This window comes from Schistocerca piceifrons, chromosome 4, assembly GCF_021461385.2.
Source record: "Schistocerca piceifrons isolate TAMUIC-IGC-003096 chromosome 4, iqSchPice1.1, whole genome shotgun sequence".
NCBI lineage: Eukaryota > Metazoa > Arthropoda > Insecta > Orthoptera > Acrididae > Schistocerca > Schistocerca piceifrons.
The window spans coordinates 188,817,394-188,841,974 of NC_060141.1; the positions used below are offsets into that span (position 1 = coordinate 188,817,394).

A 24,581-nucleotide genomic window follows, 5' to 3' on the forward strand; every position below is an offset into this window, starting at 1 on the left:
GACGAAAAAAAAAAAAGAATCCACACAATCTGACTAACAGAGCAGTTCAGAGTCTAATGCACTGATGCAATTATAACTGTCCAAATTAAATGTTTAAGTGAATGCTTGCCATAATTTGATGATAATGTTCATCCACCGCCACGCTAAATAATGGTAGAATGTTTGTCCCGTGATGGCACGTGAAAATATGACATACGCAAACTGAAGATAGATCATTAAAGTCATCCCAGAATTAACACTTCACTTGAAAATGCTTTAATGGTTACGCATATCCCGAGTAACTTAATATGGCATCCGAGGCTGTTTATAGCAATGATACCGACGCAACGCAACTCCCAACACAGATGGTGTGCTATTCAGCGTCTGGAGAGAACTGGGACCTTTCTTCCTCACGCAGCGTTCTTATATATAAAGCCGCGGTGCAGACGGCTAAGGGAACGCCTATCAAATCGGCTCTCCCGACTAGCCGCTGGGCTAGTAATGCACCACTTTAAGTTATTGAATAAATTATCGCTTCCTTTGCTGATGGCCGATGAAGCTCTCAATTTAAATGTGCATTCAACACACAGGTAAGTAATCATAATAAAAGTCTGACGTGGATAATTTATTAGCGTATTTAATCTATCTTGCTTCCTTAATTTTTAAGACAAAAACCAGAAAATCATGAATTTCCACTAAAATTTTAATTTGTGAGATCCAGAATACTGTTTCTATTAAATTAATATGAAAAAGGAATCTAAATATAAATTTTTAAGTCTCTAGCTCTTTTCTGTTGCGCCAATGATTTTTACAGAAAAACGTCCAAATTTCAAAACTGGTTAAAGTTATTGAACTGATATTCAACACATATTGATTTAGTATTACTCCTGACATGCTAGAAACGTTTCAGGTAATTTACTTGATTTTTAAAGTATTGCGCAACATTTATGACGTCAGAGCTAGTTACAGCGGACTAGGCTGGCACACAATGGAAAGACTGATTACAATTTTATACGGCGTGAGTAGGCTGCTTCCCTACAACGGGTAAGGTCAATTACGTCGGGAGAAAGGTTAAAAATGCAGATGCAAAAGTAAAAAATCTGAAAACTGAAATTAGTACAGGTAAAGAGAAAATCCATAATGTGTTTAAAGTTGTGCACACAGATATCAAACATGTAGAAAATACAGTATCTGATCGAATTTCTATTGTAGACGATAAAATTGTTCAAGTAGAATGCAAATTTGAACAAAAGATAGTAATCATTACTGAAAAACTGTATGTAAATAAGCAAATAAACAAAGATGAAGTCAAGAGTTTAGAAAATAGTATTAGTGACATCACAAAGAAACTTGAAAGTGTTAGTAGCAATTTTGTCACCAATAGTTTGGCGAACAATATTGGCACTATGTGGTGAAACATTCCAGTAAAAAGCTTTTCAGATGGGAGCAGTATGCATCCAGTAGATTTCCTGCAGCATTGCAAAGATAACTTTTTTCTAAATATGAATGATACTTTGAAAATTAAATTTGTGAAAAGATTTCTGGAAGGTGAAGTATTGTCATGGACTAATCACTGTTGAATGGAGGGAATGGCATTTGCAGAGTTTGAGGAGAGGTTCTTAAGTAAATTCTGGTCAGAGACAGAACAAGCTAGAATAAAAAGCGAATTCTTAAATGGACCTGGTTATAAACATGAGTTTGGTAGCATGAAGCAAATTTGCAAAAATCAGTTAAGGAAACTCACTCACCTAAGCAAACCTTTTGATGAACTCACTCAAATTGATGCACTAAAAAGAAGGCTACCATATGAATTACAGTGGGAATTAGCTTATGGACTGGATGACACAATAGATCAGTTTTTGAATTTGTAGACAAACTAGACAGAATTGTTGAGAAAATGGGCAAATCACCACACCATAGTCAAAACCATTTTCAAAAGATAGAACATACAAATTGGGGAAACACACAACATGATAAAAATGGACCACACAATTTTGGAAGTAATGATTCTCATCAGAGAAATCACCAGTACAACTTCAAGGGATCACAAGGAAACAATTTTCATTGCAAGGGTCAATATGGAAATAATCATAATCAATTTGGTAACAGACACTTTGGGAATAAACCAAAAGAGTGGCATCGTCATAATGGTATGGGGAGAACTGAACAGGAGTTAAAAAACCGAATAGCACTCCATTGGCAGTCCACAAGGTAGGAGCTACTTATACACAAATGGAAAGGGCCAACCCAACCGTCAAACTAAAAAGAAAAATACCAGTGACATAATGAGTAATTATTTTAAAGATAAGTGTTACCTCATTAATGCGTTGTCTGTTACAAATAATATATCTCATACTAATAAACCAGAAACAAAAGGTAAGTTATTTAAAGACACCAATTGCTTAGAGAACTGCGAAGAAGAATTAAACTTCATTCTATGAGTGGGCTGAGAGGTACGCCTTGCTGGAAGATAGTTGTTCAAATGATCAAAGTGTGTTAGGAATTAGAGAACTTATGGAAGAGTCAAGTGGGCTAGGAATGAAAATTGCACCTAGCAAAGATGATTTAAATGTGAAGGTAAAGGTGCAGAGGATCAAGAGGATAATATTTGTGATGTTGATTGGGAAGAAAAGGAGATTGAGGATAGTAGTGAAGAAAGATGTTTTATATGTGTAGGTGAGGAATTGGAAGCTTTAGGGATTACTAATATAAAACAGGACAGTAATGAAGTTAGTGAGGTACATGTGAACACAGTTGTCAATTTGAATGATAAGGATGCCAGAATTTTAGTCAATGAGCTATTTGATCTTAATACATGTAAGAAAAACAGTGAGAGGGAATCAACAGCAGGTAATCTTAACAGCATTAGGATAGTAGATGATGAAATGTCAGGAAGTGAGCAATTTTTGTTTAACTCATGGGTTAACAGTAGTGCCGTTAAGAATGATGAAAATTTCAGAAAGGTAACACTTGATATATTGTATCCAGAATTGTGGCAAAGAATTAAGTACCACATTGCACAAATGTTAAGAGATAAATATAAAGAAGATACACAGAATAAAACAAATGAATGTAGTTGTATTAATGAAATATTCAGGAATAGTAATCAGGCCATAGAAAATGCAGTTAGAGTAATAATAGCATATATCTCTGGTAGTAATGATACAGGCAAGGACACTAGAATGGGATATGGATTTAGTGGAATTGAAGATGACTTATTAGATGAGAATTTTAATAAAAAATTTGACTTTGATGTAACCAACCCATTTATTGATGTACAGACAGGATCATGGAAAGGAAAGCCTTTAGTGGATACAGGATGTCAAGTATCTGGGATATCAGAATCATTAAGTAAAAAACTGAGAACTAATAAGGATTATGTTGAGTAACCTGTAGTAGGAATTAAAATAAGAGATGCTACTGGGAGGCACAGTAAATCAGTAAGGAGTCAGGCTTTTATTACTTTTGAAATTGAAGGAGTATCATGGTCACATGGGTGTCTCGTTATTCCTGATCTCACACAGGATTTTATCCTAGGCATGTCTTGGATAACAAAAGTAAATGCAGCACTTGATTGGGTAGGACAGAAATTAGTGATGACTCTGCCAAGTGGTGAAGTCACTGCCAAGAAATTTCTTACATCAAATGTGTCGTGTATGAATAAGACTGTGGACAGTATTGAATTTACAAACGAAGGTATACATTGAAGGCTATGTCACAGATTTTGATACAGATGAGATAGAGCTTGAAAACTTGGTAAATGAAAAAGTAGTCAAAGCTAGAGAACTAACTGAGAACCAAAAACAAGAGTTGAAATTATTTTTGTGGGAATATTATGATGTATTCAGCAACATACCAGGTAAAGTAATTGGATACCAATGTACTTTCCAGTTGAAGCCACATGAACCTTTTTTTACAAAACCGTACATTATTCCAGTCATGAAAAGGGTAGCAGTCAAGAAAGAATTACAGAAGATGGAAGTGTGTGAAATCATTGAGAGGAGTATAAGCCCTTATAATAATCCCTTGGTCATTGTAAATAAACCTAATGGACAAGTCAGATTGGTACTAGATTCCAGACCGTTAAACAAATGTTTATACAGAGAAACTGACCACCCAGAGAACATCAATGAGTTGTCCTATAAATTTAAAAATATACAAGTTATACCAAGCCTTGACCTAACTTTGGGTTTTCATCAAGTACCTCTTGTAATTAGTTCTAGAAAGTACACTGCTTTCTTATACAATGGGAGATGTTACCAATATTGTGAAGTGCCTTTCAGATTAAACTCTGCAGTCACAGAATTTATAAGAGCACTAGACTATGTACTTGGTCAAGAAGTTGTGTAAGATTTAACCATTTATGTAGATGATATATTAGCATCAAATCAAAGTTGGGAGGATCATTTGGAGTTATTGATAAAAGTGTGTGAAAAACTCAGAAGAGGGGGAATTACATTATAAGTAGAAAAATATAAATTTGGTGTGTCAGAACTCAAATTTTTGGGTCATGTCATTACTAAGGAAGGGATAAGTGCAGACCCTGAGAAAATAAAATCTACCATAAACTTTCCATCTGCTAGAAACCGAAAACAGTTGAAATCTTTCTACGGAATCTGTGGATTCTATCGAAAATATATAAATGGACAATGCCTTAATGTACCATGTTTAAGCAACTTACTTAGAAAAAATGCTACATGGAATTGGTCCAAAGAGTGTCAGAAAGCATTCGAGAAAATTAAGAATGAACTGTGTAAGAACAATTTTTTACACAGACCAGATTTTAGTTTGCCTTTTTGTCTTCATACTGACAGTAGTGATTATGGACTAGGAGCAGAACTACTTCAGGAGAAAGTTGTGAATGGAAAAAATCTTCACTGTACTATTGCATTTGCCGGTAGAATGTTATTTAAAAATCAGAGAACTTACACAGACCAGAAAAAGAACTACTTGTGGTACACTGGCCATTTACAAAATTAAAACATACCTGTTAGGACACAAGATAAAAGTGTGTTCAGAACACAAAGCTTTAAGTTATTTACAGGAGTGTAGACTATATCATAATAGATTAACCAGGTGGGAAATGTTCATGCGACCGTTTGATTATGAAATTGTGTATATTAAGGGGTCAGAAAATGTAGTGGCTGATGCTTTATCTAGGTTACCAGTAGGAGGAGCTGAGGAAATGTTTGATCAAGAGGAAGAAAAAGAATTTAAAATAAGATACATGAAGGGAATCCAAGCTGAAAAGCTCATAAGGACACTTTGCAATAACATCAGGAGGGGACAAAATAACAATCCTAATTGAAAATTGATTAAGGACTGTTTAGAGGGTATGATAAACTTGACAAATACTATAAGGTCTTTAAGGGAACACCCTTTAGAAGCACAGATGTGGACTCTGACAATTGGAAGCTATGTTGGCCAGAGTGTGAGGCAGACAAGTTAATAAAGTACACCCATGAAAGTTATGGTCACTGTGGAATACAGAAATGCGTAAAAAAGTTACAAGAAAACATCTACTTTTATAACCTGGTAAAGAAGGTGAGGAACGAAATATCAGCATGTGACAAATGTCAAAGAGTAAAACTAAGCAACAGAACACGCCAGGGAGAAATGCAGAACATTATTCCAGATAAACCATTAGATTTAGTAGCTGTAGACTTTTATGGTCCTTCACTTAAAAGCAAAGGTGGCCATTGTTTTATATTCGTCATGGTTGATGTATTTTACAAACTAATTAAACTTTATTCTGTTCGAAAAGCTACAAGTAAAGAGATCATTACAAAGATTGAGAGAGATTACTTCATGAGCATTGCGAAACCTAAAGCCATACTATCTGATAACGGTTCACAATTTGTTTCAAAAAACTGGAAAGCATTGATGGAAAAAACTAACACAAAACACATCTTGATATCTGTGTACAACCCATCTTCAAACCTAGGAGAAAGGTACATGAGGGAAATAGGGAGACTTTGCAGGATATATTGTAGTCACAAACACCCTAGTTGGTCCGACCACGTAAACAACTTTGAGGACAACATGAACAGCTTGCAGCATAGTTCTACTGGATTTTCACCATATGAAATTATGTTTCATCTCAGACCAGCAAATATTATTTCTGAATTAACAGACTTTCCACAATGTGCCTTAATATGAATGAAAGAACATGAAGAGATTGTAAAGAAAACCATGAAGAAACTACGTGAAGTTAGGAAAAACAGACACGATAGGAAAATAAAGGCTACCATATTCAGAGTAGGTGACCATGTCTTAGTGAAATCCCATGAACAATCGAAATTATTAACAGCAGAACTCAAGAAGTTTTTTGATATTTACATTGGGCCATTTGAGATTATAGAGAACCCCAACCCAAATGCGTACCGATTAGTATATCCCAAATCGAGAAAGCTGTTTGGTCTTAGGAATGTTGTTTCTTTGAAGCCATATATTGAGAAAAGGACAAATTGAGCCTACGAACTTGCCTTTATCTGGAAAGAATTTTACTGGAAAAACGAAATGCTGTGATATACAGTCACAGGAACAAATTACAATTATCATACTAAGTCATCTAACATATCTCATGCAAAATGATGTTGTATCTAGACTGATTGTCACTTAATTCTGTTATAAGATTAGATTTCATGATTCCAATGTGCTTATTTAAGTAATTGTAAGGTATTTAATGAACTGAAAAATATGTAAACTTGATAAATGAGGGATTTTATTTTAAGGATGATGCTAGGAGACAATACATCACCCATCCCGACAGTTTGAAAACACCAAACCTCATAATTTTGGATATCTTGCTCATTCACTTAAATAAACCATAATGTTTATAAAATATGTTCTATAGTTAATAGAATATACCTTCTTGTATATGCAAGTGTGCTTTTGTTTTACATGCTCACCATTAATAACCATTTTTATTCAGTTGTGTTGATCACACAATACAGATACTTTATGTTGGCTTATTTCACCTCTTAATCTTGATATCTATCACATAATCTACAAAGTTCATGAGAGAATAGTACTGTTGAACTGAAATACTCTTGTAACATCAGTGATGATATAGGAGTTAGTGCTATGTTTATTCTAATATGAGCAAATGTTTTAACTTTGGTATTATTTTGTAGTGAATTTCTGGGCAACAAACCAATACGTGTTTTTATGTAATTTATGTTGTGAGATAAAGGAAGGAGTCAATGGGTGATGTACAAATGAACAATTTACTAGAGTTGTGATAAAAAAGTTGTATACTAGCCAAGACAGTGATGCAGTTTCTGTATCGGACTGACAAGTGGACCAGGGTGCACTTGTAAGTACTGGTGGGGTATTATAATGTAATCAACCATTGGAGATAAAGTTTATCTCATGCAAAAAGTATGATGCCCACAATAAAGAGTTAAAGTAATTTCACCCAGATGGGTTTAAACAATAAAAAATTTGACCACAAGTTCGAGCCACTTGAAAATCAAATCATCTCACTTAAAGATAATATACAATCAAATGAGAAATTTGATACTCTAAAAAAAGAGTGGGAAGAATGATTAAATACTAAATTTAGTGAATTAGAAATAAAAGTTTCCATGGACATTACTAACCTACACACTTGAATACTGCTCAGCAGTGTGGGATCCGTTCCAGATAGGGTTGATAGAAGAGATAGAGTAGATCCAACGGAGAGCAGCACGCTTCATTACAGGATCATTTAGTAATCGCAAAAGTGTTACGGAGATGACAGATAAACTCCAGTGGAAGACTCTGCAGGAGAGATGCTCAGTAGCTTGGTACGGGCTTTTGTTAAAGTTTCGAGAACATACCTTCACCAAAGAGTCAAGCAGTATATTGCTCCCTCCTACTTATATCTCGCGAAGAGACCATGTGGATAAAATCAGAGAGATTAGAGCCCACACAGAAGCATACCGACAATCCTTCTTTCCATGAATAATACGAGACTGGAATAGAAGGGAGAACTGATAGAGGTACTCAAAGTATCCCCCGCCACACACCGTCAGGTGGCTTGTGGAGTATGGGTGTAGATGTAGAATTTATGGCTAAAATTAATGAGATGGAGAATAAATATGAAACTATTTATCAGGATCATAGTGATTTTTCAGATAAAATTTGTGGATGTGAAAGTAGTTACTCGAAGGCTAATGTGAAAATTGAGGATCTGTCTAAAAAGGTGTTAGAATTTGAAATGAATGCTTGCAAGGGCATAGATAGATATTTAAAGGACCAAACTAAAAAATTAGATGATGATCTTTCTGAGTGGATATAAGTTAAAAATAAGGAAATCGAAGAGAAAGTAAATACCACTCTTGACATAAAACAAGGTGAGGTAGTTAAAGAAAAACAAATTGGAAATGATGAACGTATGAAGTTATTTAACAGTGACTTCCAGGTTATTAAAGATAAAGTGACTGAGGAATTATATAAGTGGCAAAGTGAAACAAATTGTAAACTGTCAGAATTAGAACAAAAAGCTTCACAAAATGTATTGACTAAAGACAATTATTCAAAAGATAGATTTAGGAGTGATAATCCGTGTAGTGAAGTAAAATGTAACTGTTGTGTGAATACATCCAACAACAGTTTTGTGACTGTTTTGGAAATGAAAAATGACACTTATGTCCAAAGAGTGTACTTGTCTTCTTTAAAGGTTGAAAGAAGTATATTCAAAAGCAGACAGTTTCCTACCTTTTTGACTGAAAAAAATTATTTACATCCAAAAATTTACATGAATAATTGTAAGTGTATTTTTCCTCACAGTACTTTTTCTCACAGTCTGAACATGATAGACTTCAATTTATTGTGTCCGAGATCAAAGGTGAGGCAGCAATATGGGCTGCAGAAGCGAGTGAGAATTGTAATACATGTGCAGAATTGTAACAACTTTTCTTGGCAAAATAGTGGTCGAGTAGTAAACAAGAGAGACTACGAAAGAGGTGTATCAACTGGAATTTTATAACAGTAAAAGAGGTTCATTAAGACAGTATTTTGAGAAATACATTAATAAAATGAGGTATTGGAGTGATCCTATATCCCATAGGAAAGTGATACATAATTTGAAAGGAACATTACCTATTCATATACGTGAGAAACTTATAAATGTACCTAACTATGACATGGATATGATACTTTAAGATGCCAGAGTGCGGAACAATAATCAAATGTCAACCTCACAACATAATAATAATAATAATAACACTAACAATAGTGATAACCGAGATATAAATCCTAAACCTATATTAAGCTATAGCAAAGCCAATACTAATAATCAATATAAATGTAAGACTTATAATACTTAAGAAACCTATGGAAAGAATAGTAATCAGGTGAATCAGATTAGTACAGGAAGACCAGATGGCAAATGCAGAAATAATGAGTCAAATAATCAGTATGGTAATTCATGCAGACATGATATATACTCAGAAAACAATCCTAATATTATACAACCTTGGAAAGACCCTTCGACACCTGTTCGATGGGTAGATACAAATGTAACTCAACAAGCACCAAAACCGCAAGGACCAATACCACTTGGTAATGGAGCAATTAAGTTTCAGAGGGAACAACCACGAAATTCTGACCATACTGTAAATATTGTTGAAGTACATGAACCACCAAGTATGATATCTAATGAAAGATTAAACTAAAACCGGTCACCAAAAGCCTTCCTAGGATGACTGGAGAGGATGAGAAGGGCAGGCATCATTTTAAATTAAATGTACTGAGGTATAATGATGATTTGGACCTAAGGGAGGAACTGATTGAAGAACACCTTACATTTCAAATAAGTATGAACAAATTTTGCAGTAATAAATGGTATTGATGTTGAAATTTTTATTGATACTGGAGCAACCCTTAGCATAATGATGCAGGATTTTAAACAAATTAGTTGAGGAGCAAAAGTTCTTACATTTCCTGTTACTGAATGTACTGTATCTGGAGCATTTAGTGTGTAAGCGCAAAAGGTCTCAAATCGGACACGAGTTAACATTATGATGTTGGAGGTTTCAATAAAAAGTACCTTCTTAATTGTTTCAAAAACGACCGTAACATGTGTTTGGGATCTAGATTTTTTGTGTGATGCTGGTGCAGTCATCAATTTAAAAGAAGGAACATGCACCTTGGACTCCGAAGGCAACATTTTGACAGTTTCTATGATAAAGGGCAAAACAGTCCGAGATCAACAATGCATGAATTTAATGGTTAGCTATATTGGTATTGACTGTAATTTAGTTGATGATATTTTCTATATTGAATATACTGGAGAGGAAATAAGTCAAGTTACCCTTGAGGAGAAAATCTCTGAATCCGAATGCCTATCAGCAAGTCAGAGAGAGGATTTGTGTTGCTTGTTAAGTAATTATGTGCCCATATTTAACAAACATCCTAGAATTATCAAATGTATTGAACACAACAGCAAGACGCATCCACACGAATCTTTTGGTCGCACTTACTATTCCGTTCTTTGGTCAAAGAGAGAATCTGTTAAGAAACAAATTAACAAAATGTTAGAATGGGGAATTATAGAGCCCTCTCATTCTAAATATTGTAGCCCTCTTTTGGCAGTCCTCAAAGCAAATGTTGATGTCAGATCAGTACTCAACACCAGAGGGATAAACAATATAATCATACCAGTGCAGACAAGATCAGAGAATTTGGATGAGTTATTTAAAAATTCTGTGGTGCCTGCTTCCTTACATCCCTTGATGTGAGAAGTTGGTACTGGCCACAAATTGAAGGAGACAATCTCATTAAGGAGGGCATCTTGAAGAATGTTTAGTTAAATCTAAAACATCAAGCTCAATTACAAAAGGCAAAATTCGATAAAAGTGTGAAGAAGGTAGTAACCTATGTTGTTGGAGAAGAAATATTGGTGAGAAACCATCCAAAGGCCTCAACAAAGAAAAAGTTAAATAATAAATGGCAGTATTTATATACTGCACCATACAGAATAGTACAAATTCCCCATGAAGGAAGTTATATACTTGCTGACTGTTATTCTGATGTGATAAAAGGATTATTCCACCACACAGAGATAAAGAAATATTATCAATGAGAAAGTATGTGCCATTTAAGAAGAGAAGATAAAGGAAAAGAAAATGAGAAAAGAATTTACTAACTGGACAACAAAATGAGACTTGAGCCACAGAATGAGCTACAAGATGTATTACTTTGTTCATTGTTTATATATATATATATATTAGAGGGAAACATTCCACGTGGGAAAAATATATCTAAAACCAAAGATGATGTGACTTACCGAACGAAAGCGCTGGCAGGTCGATAGCCACACAAACAAACACAAACATACACACAAAATTCAAGCTTTCGCAACAAACTGTTGCCTCATCATGAAAGAGGGAAGGAGAGGGAAAGACGAAAGGATGTGGGTTTTAAGGGAGAGGATAAGGAGTCATTCCAATCCCAGGAGCGGAAAGACTTACCTTAGGGGGAAAAAAGGTCGGGTATACACTTGCACACACACACATATCCATCCTTCCAACCTTCATGAAATCCTCCCCACTCCACCAAGAGTGTCTTTCCGCCATCCACCTAACCTTCGTAACCTATTAGTTTGTATATATATTTGTTTATATATATATATAAAAAACAAATATGATGTGACTTACCAAATGAAAGTGCTGGCAGGTCGACAGACATACAAACAAACACAAACATACACACAAAATTCAAGCTTTCGCAACAAACTGTTGCCTCATCAGGAAAGAGGGAAGGAGAGGGAAAGACTAAAGGATGTGGGTTTCAAGGGAGAGGGTAAGGAGTCATTCCAATCCCGGAAGTTGGATCATTAGGAGTAGGATTAGGATCATTTTTCTTCATGGCAAAGTGATATTTCCAGCAGAGAGTACGAGTGTAGGACAGTAAATCTTTGACGAGGGCTGTTTGGTTGAATCTGGGAGTGGGGCTGAAGGTGAGGCCTTTGGATAGGACAGAGGTTTCGGATTGGGAGAGAGGTTAACTACTGAATTAGGGTGTTGTGGTTCCAGATTGTGTTGATTGGAATTTTGAACTTTTGGAGGGAGTGGAGCTGGAAGTGGGAGATTGAGTAGATGGGAGAGACTGGGTTTGTGTGCAATGACAGGAGGATGAGGTTCGCTGGAAAGGTTGTGAGTTGCCTTTCCGGAGGTGGGAAACCAGGAGATTGGATAGTTCTTTGAGGTGGAGGGTGGCATGCTGTTCTAATTTACGGTTGGCCTGTAGGAGCATGCTCTGAACAGCCGGTGTGGATGTGGGAGAGGAAAGATTAAGGACTTTTATTAAGGATAGGAGTTGACGGGTGTGTTCATTGGCTGAGTTGATGTGTAGGTGAAGGATTAGGTGGGTGAGGGCAATGGATTGTTCAGTTTGGAATTGGTATAGGGACTGGTGGAAAGAAGGGTTGCAGCCAGAGATGGGAACTTTAAGTGTGAGGCCTTTGGGGGTAATGCCAAATGTCAGACAAGCCTGAGAAAATAGAATATGGGAACGTAATCTGGCTAGGGCGAAGGCATGTTTGTGGAGGGAATGTAAATAAAACTTAATGGGGTCGTTGTGTGGGTGTTGTGAGGGTGACATGGTATTAGAAGGTGGAAAGTGTAACATGAGGCTGAAATGAAAATGAAAATAAAAATATATGGGGAGGGATAAAGGTGGACTGGAAAGTAACTGGAGATCTGTTGTGAAAAAAAGGCGAAAAGGTGTTGGTTACAGCTGGGCTATGTTGGACTTGGGTTGGTAGACAACGATGTTCACAAAGGTTAGGTGGTTGTGTTGCCGCCAAAACACGTTAGAGGACGGAGAAATTCGGGAAAATTTCGAAAAAACTGCGTGTAATATATTAAAAGGAGTGGTTTTGTGGTGGCAGATTATGAAAATGAGGCTAACAATTGTCTGATGAAGAAATAATGACGTTAAAACCTGTGGGAAGCGGCTAAAAATGATCAGTGATGTGGGAAAAACGGAAATAAAGCGAAAGTTATTAGAACTAGCCGAAATGGTTGATTAAAAGGTGAAAGGAACTGTTTGTGAACTAGAAATGGTGGATTTTATAGCGGCGGTAGTGTTGAAAGCGGGAAAAGAAATTTTTTTGGTTATGGTTTGGAAGTGGGTTTACGGATTATTGAGTATATATAGGCGGGATAAAATTGTACAGCAGATTACGGTAAAAAGGAGAAGGTGAATACAAAGTGAAACTACTGGCAAAAACAGAAAGAGAAAATAAGACGACAGAAAAGATTTCGAAATGCAACAGTGACAATAACAAACGTAATTGTTGGGTTCAAATTAATGATATATATATAGTTAAAAAGATTATTTTACTGAATTATTATGTAATGTAATGTATGTATTATGACAAACACACCCCAAATAATATAATTTAGCAAGATCATATCAAAAGGGTCACAGAAAAGATAATTTCTAATTTCTGGAAAGAGAAAGACGCAGTTATTAGATTGAAAAACAAGAGAAATCACAATTAACTGACTTCAAGATAATTGGCTGAGTTTAAAAAAATGCTACCTTAGAGGCATAAGTATTTTATGTTTATAAATTATTGAAGGACTTCTATATGTGTGTTAATGGTAAAAAGCATATTTCATATGTGTGTAATGGACACAATCAAAGCTAACGGGGCACGTGTTGAAGACCATAAAATCATGACGCAAAACACGCCATAGGGTGGTGGGGTTTCGGGTTCCTCTGGATAGGTCAGGAGTCCACTACACCTAACAGGCTGCTACACGGGTAGCAGGGGTTGTGTGGCGTGGACTGGGTGGTTTTTTAGGTTAGATGGCCTCAGGCAGGTACAGAAAGGGCAACAGCCTCAAAGGGTGTGGGGCAAAATCAGGACATGCAGGGACCAAGCAGCAGTCGGTATGGTAATTGTAAACTGTTGAAGCTGTGTCAGTAAGGTACTGGAACTTCAAGTGCTGATAGAAAGCATCCAAGCTGAAATCATTATACGTACGGAAAGCTGGCTGAAGCCACAGATAAATTCTGCTGAAATTTTTACAAAGACACAGATGGTGTTCAGAAAGGACAGATTGCATGCAACCGGTGGAGGCGTGTTTGTTGCTGTTAGTAGTAGTTTATCCTGTGGTGAATTAGAAGTGGATTGTTCCTGTGAATTATTATGAGTGGAGGTTATACTCAACAACCAAGTTAAGTCAATAATTGGCTCCTTTTACCGACCTCCCGACTAAGCAGCATTAGTGGCAGAACAACTGAGAGAAAATCTGGAATACATTTAACATAAATTTCCTCAGCATGTTATAGTCTTAGGTGGAGATTTCAATTTACCAGATATAGACTGGGACACTAAAATGTTTAGCATGGGTGGTAGGGACAGAGCATAGAGTGACATTATACTGATTGCACTATCCAAAAATTACCTCGAGCAATTAAACAGAGAACCGACTTGTGGAGATAAGATCTTGGGCCTACTCATAACAAACAGACCCAAACTTTTCAAGTCTGTAAGCACAGAACAGGGAATCAGTGATCATGAGGCCGTTGCAGCATCCCTGAATATGGAAGTAAATAGGATTATAAAAAACGGGAGGAAGGTTTATCTGTTTATCAAGAGTAATAGGAGGCAGATTTCAGACTACCTAACAGATCAAAATGAAAATTTCTGTTCCGACACTGACAATGTTGAGTGTTTATGGAAAAAGTTCAAGGCAATCGTAAAATGCGTTTTAGACAGGTACATGCTGAGTAAAACTGTGAGGGATGGGAAAAACCCACTGTGGTTCAACAACAAAGTTAGGAAACTACTGCGAAAGCAAAGAGAGCTTCACTGCAAGTTTAAATGCAGCCAAAACCTCCCAGACAAACAGAAGCTAAAAGATGTCAAAGTTAGCATAAGGAGGGCTATGCGTGAACTTTCAGTGAATTCCAAAGTAAAATTCTATGTACCGACTTGACAGAAAATCCTAGGAAGTTCTGGTCTTACGTTAAATCAGTAAGTGGATCAAAACAGCATATCCAGACACTCTGGGATGACGATGATGGCATTGAAACAGAGGATGACGCGTGTAAAGGTGAAATACTAAACACCTTTTTCCAAAGCTGTTTCAAGGACGAAGACCGCATTGCAGTTCCTTCTCTAAATCACCACACGAACAAAAAAAATGGATGACATCAAAATGAATGTCCACGTAATAGAAATCACTCAACAGAGGAAAGTCCACTGGACCTGATGGGATACCAGTTCAATTCTATGCAGAGTACGTGAAAGAACTTGCCCCCCCCCCCTCCCCCTTCTAACAGCCATGTATCGCAAGTCTCTAGAAGAATGGAAGGTTCCAAATGATTGGAAAGGAGCACAGGTAGTCCCAGTTTTCAAGAAGGGTCATCAAGCAGATGCGCAAAACTATAGGCCTATATCTCTGACATCCATCTGTTATAGAATTTTAGAACATGTTTTTTGCTTGCGTATCATGACATTTCTGAAAACCCAGAATCTACTCTGTAGGAATCAACACGGATTCTGGAAACAGTGATCGTGTGAGACCCAACTCACTTGTTTTGTTCATGAGACCCAGAAAATATTAGATACAGGCTCCCAGGTAGATGCCATTTTCCTTGACTTCCGGAAGGCATTCGATACAGTTCCGCACTGATAAACAAAGTAAGAGCCTACGGAATATCAGACCAGCTGTGGGGGTAGATTGAAGAGTGTTTAGCAAACAGAACACAGCATGTTGTTCTCAATGAAGAGACGTCTACAGACATTAAAGTAACTTCTGGCGTGCCACAGGGGAGTGTTATGGGACCATTGCATTTTACAATATATATAAATGACCTAGTAGATAGTGTCAGAAGTTCCATGTGGCTTTTCACGGATGATGGTGTAGTATACAGAGAAGTTGCAGCATTAGAAAATTGCAGCAAAATGCAGGAAGATCTGCAATGGATAGGCACTTGGTGCAGGGAGTGGCAACTGACCCTTAACATAGATAAATGTAATGTATTGCGAACACATAGAAAGAAGGATCCTTTATTGTATGATTATATGATAGCGGAACAAACACTGGTAGCAGTTACTTCTGTAATATATCTGGGAGTATGTGTACGGAACGATTTGAAGTGGAATGATCACATAAAATTAATTGTTGGTAAGGCGGGTGCCAGGTTGAGATTCATTGGGATAGCCCTTGGAAAATGTAGTCCATCAGCAAAGGAGGTGGCTTACAAAACAGTCGTTCGACCTATACTTGTGTATTGCTCATTAGTGTGGTATCCGTACCAGGTCGGGTTGACGGAGGAGATAGAGAAGATCCAAAGAAGAGCAGCGCATTTCGTCACAGGGTTATTTGGTAAGCGTGATAGCGTTACGGAGATGTTTAGCAAACTCAAGTGGCAGACTCTGCAAGAGAGGCACTCTGCGTCTTGGTGTAGCTTGCTGCCCAGGGTTTCTGGAGGGTGCGTTTCTGGATGAGGTATCAAATATATTGCTTCCCCTTTTTATACCTCCCAAGGAGATCACGAATGTAAAATTAGAGAGATTCGAGCACGCACAGAGGGTTTCCGGCAGTCGTTCTTCCCACAAACCATACGCGACTGGAACAGGAAAGGGAGGTCATGACAGTGGCATGTAAAACGCCCTCCACCACACACCGTTGGGTGGCTTGTGGAGTATAAATGTAGAAGTAGATGTAGAAGAATAATGGTTTGAAGTTCATGATAAATCAATAACCATTATGGTAGGGGAAATGAATACAAGTCTCATGAAGGTACAGTGGTAAGAAGATGGAGACACTGTGGTCTAAAATAAACTGAGGACAATCAAGTGATGGAACAAACTTCAATATTGAATGACAATGTATACGACAAAGAAAAAATGTACCAAAATGAGCACAAGTGAACAATACTCACAGTATCTGTAATGAAGTCACAAATCTGCACAAAAAAGTATAAGCAAATCCGTAGCATGTTTTTATAACAAAAAAACAGCACTTAACAGTTGAGGGATGAAACATTTTAAGCACATCAATACATCACTATGCACACAAAGACCTGTAGTAAGCCACTCCAAACCACGGAACAAACAACAAATGTTGTAATCCAAATTTCAAGAAAATAACCTTTATCAAACAACTTATGAAACACATAGAATAATTATGCATTCACTTCATTTTTGTATTGATGAAACAATATCAGGCAAAGACACAACACTTGCTCCAGAGAGAATTGCAAGACACACGGTGGAGAAGCAGAGATGATGTTACCAGCTGATACATCATTCAGCATGACACTGTATGTGGCTCTTTTGAAAAGACAAAAAATAAGAAGATGACCGAGCTGACTATAGCTGTGTATACGGCTCGGCGGAGGTCGCAGTTCTGTCATTTTCTATCGGAACTGGGAGAAATCCTTACCTAGTGCAGTCAGTTGAAAAGGCTTCTCACCAATTAGTGAAGTGTTGTGTGTGTGTGTGTGTGTGTGTGTGTGTGTGTGTGTGTGTGTGTGTGTGAAGTGCATCATATTAGAAAGTGAAATTTGAACAAATTCATTGACTTTTGGAAATTTATTTAAATGGGCAATTTCTGTTAGGCCTCCTTTTACAATTACTCATGTAAAATCTGATGTAAAGGGTATGTTATAACTTGTGGTATGAATCTTGGGATGACTGAACTAAAGTATAACTGCAAAGTACACAACCCTAGCACACTTCAGTAAATCTGTAAGGTCTTTGATCTTTTTGGGGCATTACAGATTGTGTGGCGATGTAGCGATACAAGGGGTGGCCAATTTGTTGTAAAAATCAGTACATTACTCTATGGATGGTACTTTTACTACATGTATTGCATTCTTTTCAAGCAAGTGTCAATTTCTGATGTCATCGTCCAGACACAAATTAATTGTGATTGAAATCCATTTTCGCAAATTAATTGTTTCTCTCAGGTGATAAAATTTTATTAATAATGTAATATAAACTCTCAAAGTCTACTCAGAATGGAAAATATTTACTATAAAGGTGTTTTGGTTTTTCTATGCATGAAAAGGAGAGTGAAATTATGTGCAGCTTTTACTCCAAGACGACGATTTACTTTGAGTGCAAAAGTGCGCATGTATAGTTTGTTTGCCGGTGCAGTGAATTTTATTTTATGAATCTGATTTGGATGGAGATAAATCCAGCTCCAGGTAGATTTTTACATGAGATCATGTCAATCTAAAAGAATTGTGTAGCCCATGAGGCAAATACTGAAAACTGTGCTCTAGATTTGAAATAAGTTACGTGCCAGTGCAAGATAGGGCTGTTCAGTAAATTCCAAACAATAGTTACAAATACTCATGGATTTAATCCACAAAGCTGAAATTAATTTTGAAACAAGTGCTGATTTGGGCATAAACTAAAAGAAAGGTTATTTAAAATGTTGAGCATCAGTTTTAATAGAGACACATATGACATTGTTGATTACATTGCCGAGCAATGCTGTAATGACTTCATTGAAACAGTTCATGAAACAGGAAAGTCCATTACACACATAAAATGCTGCACAATGTTTGATGACACATGAGAGTATGAGAGAGTTTCTTATCTTTTCTACAAATCCCAATAAACAAAAAATGAGATTACTAATTGTTGCATAATTTCATTGTACCACTACAGAACATGTTATATTTACCGTGTCTCTTCAACGAGAGATCTCAGGAAGCCGGGACAAACAAGAAGAAGGAAGAGGCATTAGCAAACTGAACTGAAATAGTAAGTGCTTTTCTTTGAAATTGTTTGTTGTGAATTGTGTAAGCAAACAGTATGAAGAATTCTTAAAGTACTCCTATTGTTGGCACATCACCACGGGTGGGTAGTCAGCATCCCAGACTAGTAACTTACAACACCCAATGATCCCATATACTGTATTGTAGCATGTGAAGAAAATGGTTCCTGGAAATTTACTATGACAGTGAATTTGTAATCAGAAAATGTTCAAAGATAAACAACATGAAGCAAATTAATATTGCATAAACCCTAAGAAGCCGTTCTACTTCCAGAAACTTCAAAAGCTAGCCTATATGTGAGAAGTTTCCCAATCCTGTTGAAATTCTGAAAATAAAATCCTTTGATAGTGAAAACAGTAAAACACTCTGAAGTAAATGTGATAAATAAGGACACAGTATACTATAATTTTGCTTACCAGTAACAGTGAAACTGAAATAAACTTGCATCTAAACATGAATGAATCGAAATATGATGTTAAGTGGCATGTAAACAAGTGGCAGCTTTGACAGCTGTTATTTAAAATGTTGAGCATCAGTTTTAATAGAGACACATATTACATTGTTGATTACATTGCCAAGCAACCTGTAATGAATTCTTTGAAATGGTTCATGAAACAGTTCCCTCTAATAGGTCAACTTCAACCAGTGGTGAATAAGCTACTTCTCTGTAACTGGTTGGTGTAAATGACTTCAAGGCAGATGCCTCAACTTACACGTCTGGCTACATTTCACAGAACAACACATAAATTCTCCTGCCTAAATTACTCTACAAACATGTCGAAGCACACACTTCCAAAAGACACATACAATGCATGCAATGACTAGTACAAATACATTGAAAAGCAAAAACAAATAAAAGGATGGCAATAGCTACTGATAGTGGTGGGGCCAACAATCATTGAAGGTGAACAATCTTTACAATACACTACTTTTATCTATGGCAAGAAATATTAATAGATAGTCTGTTACAAGCACAAAGCAATTAAATTGGTTACAATTGTTTCTCAAAGAGAGGAATGGTTTTTAGTCTTATCAGTCACCATGATGTGGCTACAGCAGTAGAAGCATATTGAAGTTTCTGATATGAATCCTGTAAGCTAATCCAGTCATGTCCTTGGGATTAACATATCCTCTTTCCTTACATCCTGTTCCAGTTGGCAGTGGTAATAAGTTGCATAGAATCCATTTGTCATAGTCTGGAACAAAGTAACTCTTTACGCAGCACCTGAAGGTCATATTAGTTCAACTAAGTTTCACACACGATAGTTTGGCACAGTCCACATGACGTTTTTAAATTAATGTTCCATTTGCTATAATTTGCCAATTGCAAAGTTCGAGAGTCCATCTGCTGCTAATATTCATGTTTCATGATAACAATGTTCCCGTGAAAACAGTCACTTACGTAGCAACTCAGTTCATAGTTTCCACATTGATGGTTAGTGTTTTAGCATACGTCATATTTTGCTGTCAAAAAAATTAGCAATATTAAACTGACAATATGTAATGCAGCTCAGTTCTAAACTGATGGCAATACTGCATGTTCATGAGTGCATTGTCACTGCCACGAGCCTCACTCTGCAAAAACCAACACTATTTGTGTAATACAATGTCCGTTTTGAATGTCCATCAAAAAAATCACATTTAAAACATGTCTAACACATGAAAGTCCTGTATTAATAACGTGTTAAATGCACACCATTACTATGCACAATATTTGCTTCCATACTGTTACAGTCAGGCACCATCTGCAACAGGCTGCCACCCTCTGTTCGACCCAACAACTATTGGTACATCTCTTGCTCCACATTTCTTACAACACTACTGCCACCTACATTGTGTTTCACACAACACATTTAATAAAGCTGTTTGAAAGATCATAAGAAAAAAATCTAATTCCTTACATGAGGAACTCATACAGAAAACAGCAAAGTAAACACAGTCACCCTACATGTTCTACACTATATAACCAAATGAAAACTACACTACATCATCAGAAATATATCTATGAAGTACAAGGTAGTCAAAGAAAGGAAAAGAAATTCTAACTTATTAGTCACAGCATCACAAGCACATTAGTATAGTTTTGCATTAGCTGTCACTGGTAATGTGTACTCAAGAGTGGCTTGAAGCAACTACTTTCAGAGTTATTTTGAATAATTAAATGACTTTATATTAGAATAACCACTGCTGGTAGGTAGTTTGGATTACGTTGATGAGGTCCTGGGGCAAGACAGCAGTGATGGACAAGCACATACAATCCACGGCTTCCTGGTTTTGGGCCACCATTGATTCACAACTAGAAGGCCACCAAATATGTATAATGTAATCACGGTATACAATTTAGTTATTTGTATAATTCATGTAATGACTTACAATTGAAGAATAATTGACAGTACTTCAGTACATATGTGACTCTGCCAAAGCAACATTAGCTAATACTATAGTTTGATAAACGAACTTAGATGTAATGAATATTTGGTGTTCTTATAAAAGTTTAGAGTAAACTGTAGTGGTTCAAAATAATATTAGTTGCTATGATGAAATGTTTCCCATGAGAGTTACACCCACAACCAAATTGCTGAAAGTTAGAAGCCCATCAACCTTAGCCAGGCACGCAAGTCAAATGTTTGTCAAAGAGAGATTCTTTTTAATATTGACTCTAACACCAAAGGTCCTTCCTCAATGACTCAGTTGTTTCCTCATAGCAGTGGGACTATAGCAAACCACAGTGTCCCAGATTTTTCTCTCTCCTAGTGTTTCAGAAACAGGTATAACAAGGCCCAAATAAAATAGCGTATGATAATGGCATCACTAGTAACATTGCAAAAAGGTCTATAACTCAATAAATAACAAATTATTTCTTCAGCTGCAATACCCTCACACCTGACAGAATAAGTGTTACATTATTTGTTGTAAACATTCACACACCAATTTCAAAACTATTTATCCCCTTGGATCAGGATATTTCTGTCAATTTTGAACATAGCTATTTTGACCAAGATACTTAATTAGTTTTAAAATTCAGAAAGCTCGATGTCATGTGACTAGGGCCTCCCGTTGAGTAGACCATTCGCCGGGTGCAAGTCTTTCGATTTGATGGCACTGTGGCAAACTTGTGTGTCAATGGAGACGAAATGACGATGATGAGGACAACATAACACCCAATCCCTGAGCAGAGAAAATTTCCGACCCAGCCAGGAATTGAACCCGGGCCCTTAGGATTGGCATTCTGTTGTGCTGACCACTCAGAAAGCTCAATAATTTATTTAAAATAAATGTTGAAATGTTCTTAAATGTATTGTATTCTATGAGAAAATTTAAAAAGTTTCATAGTATTAATTCATTTCTCTATGTTGCATTTTCTGAGTGAAGGATGATCTGAAATCCATCAACGTTTTGTATTGGCTAAGTAAATTTTAAAATATGTATGATTAATAAGTTTGAAAGGACACATACTGAGAGCATACTGCTTTGTTGTTAACAAAAAGCATGAACAACATTTACATGAGAATTATATATTAGTTACTACTGTTTCTTGATCAATTTAAACCATTGGTGCTATTTTGTAGTAGTTATGGACACACAATTCATCTATATAAAAAAAAAGAATCATATGTTTATAAAACTTTACTTACCAAGCATCATCTCTAAAACATAAAATCTTCCACCTGGACTAACAACATCAATGAGTTCACCTGTTGCACCAGAGAACACATGACAATATCCTCTCTGTACAATATACATTTTGCGGAAAATTTCGCCAGCATAAACTACAACAGTGTGTGGTGGTAACACACGCACTGATGAAATGCGGCACACTTGTATCAGTGCCTTCAGTGGTAGACCCTAAGAAAATAGAGTACTAGTGTAAGAGAATATCGATATATCAGTCTCCACTGACTAAACAAGTAAAAGCTGACATAGCACATATTCATAAGCATATGTATTCAAAGACTTATGCTAATTGTAATGGAATGATGAATAAACGTAATAGGAATGCGGAAAGATCACCCACACCTGTAGATGTTACATCACCTGTAAAAATCAAATGATTGCAGGAACTGAGTTTTCATTTCTTATAAGTTGCACATAGAGGTCATTCCTCAGATACATAATCATTCCTTTGCAGAATCATGTTAGGGAACCAAGGAGTAGTTCAGTTTTAAAGTTATTAAAAAAATTTTAATGTTTATATTGGCATATAGTTATGTAATTTAAAAATCTAAAAATATTTCATCGTGGTTCCAGAATTTCAACAACTCTTCTCATTCTGTACATTTTGTTGTACCTTTTATGTTACTAACTGAAGCCCCTTTAGTGTAGCCAATGACATAAAATCTGCAGTGGATCACACATGTTCAGGAAAACCAATGCAAATGAATGCAGAACAAAAATAAGAATACATTTCAACAAAAATCTTTTAGTATTTTGAAAGCCAAAATGCAGTTTGGGAAAAAATACAGATTGCTACACATGCAGTACATTTCATAATAAGTCACTGGGAAAACATCATCATGACCTATACAATATGTTAAGAAATATAAGGTACTGGTTAACAGACAACATCAACTGCAGTATGTGAATTATTAATATGAAATTGGTTAAAGTTATGTGGCAGTAGACAACAGAATAAACCCAACAAATGACAATATTTTAATACATGTATTATTTAGCCAGAAAGATTGATTGTGGCAAAAAGAAACAGTCTCTAGGCTACAAATATGCTATCACACAATCATAAGTCATTTGACAACTTGAGCTGAATAAAGGCTTCCTGTAGACCATTCTGAGTCTTATGGTCTTCATCTGTGTGCATCCATGTAACACTTGCATGCTTTCCAATGATATACAGTCATCACTGAAATGAATTTTTATTTCTGTGGTATCTGTTCAGCATAGACAATGATATAGCTGTTTCATATGAACCTCTCAATATCACTTTTATTCTAATGTTTCATGTCATTTGCCATATTTATTTTATCTGTGTGAGTTTGTGTATCCATTTTAATGTTTGATGTTTGATGTTTGCAATTTCATTAAGATATAATGTTTTTTGCATTACTTTTTGAAAATCCATTTTTTCAGATTTTCAACTTTTTTATGAAAACATTTATTGTCTTATCTTATTTTCTGTACCACCTACCAGCAGATAAACTTATTCTTGGCAAACACAAATGAAAGATACGTTATAAAGTCATAGTTAAAAATCATATCTTAGAAGATGTACTTGTCACTTGAATTGTACTTTCTATTTTAATATTATTGCGGTTAGATTGTATTCATATCAATTAAACTCTTTAAACTGTTGAAATGTAATATGTGTTTTACTTTGTGTTATTATGAAGTTAGTAAGTTGGGAGGGAGTCTGTATGAAGTGTTGGTGGTGGACAGATGTTAGGAGGCAAGTCTGCATCATGTCTCTATTGTAACTGTATAAAACAAAAATCTAAAAATTCCACAATATAAGGAAAACGTTTGTATTCAAGTATGTTACTATTTTGATGGTGGTTAAATGCAATAAACTTGAAGTTTAAAAATGTTTTATTCAAGAATATTATTTATTTATCTATTTGCATTGCCATGAAGTGAGTAGAAATATAGTATCAAGAATATTAATTTTGAAGGCATTAAATGAGATCACCAGTTTGAGAAAAGGGTTTTGTTCTTAAAACATGTGAAGAACTTGGAATCTTTTACTTTACAGAACAACAAGCTGAGCCAGTTTCTGCAAAACCAGGAAAATCAATCAATCAAACTCTTTATTCATCCATTAACAATGTACATTGTATGGATGTAGTCAATTACAATATAGTTTCTTATCTTTAATTTGTTTCAAAAACTTGGATAATAAATACAAA

General features: G+C 36.0%; 1 protein-coding gene across 2 annotated transcripts in view; it reads right to left on the reverse strand.

Moving 5' to 3' along the window:
- Window positions 1-24,581, reverse strand: part of LOC124795333 — a 340,686-nt gene that overhangs the window by 232,962 nt on the left and 83,143 nt on the right. For both annotated transcript variants that reach the window (XM_047259314.1, XM_047259315.1), the window contains one exon: window positions 22,359-22,569. In XM_047259314.1, coding sequence (XP_047115270.1) covers window positions 22,359-22,569 — 211 coding nt within the window. The remainder of the gene's footprint in view (window positions 1-22,358; window positions 22,570-24,581) is intronic.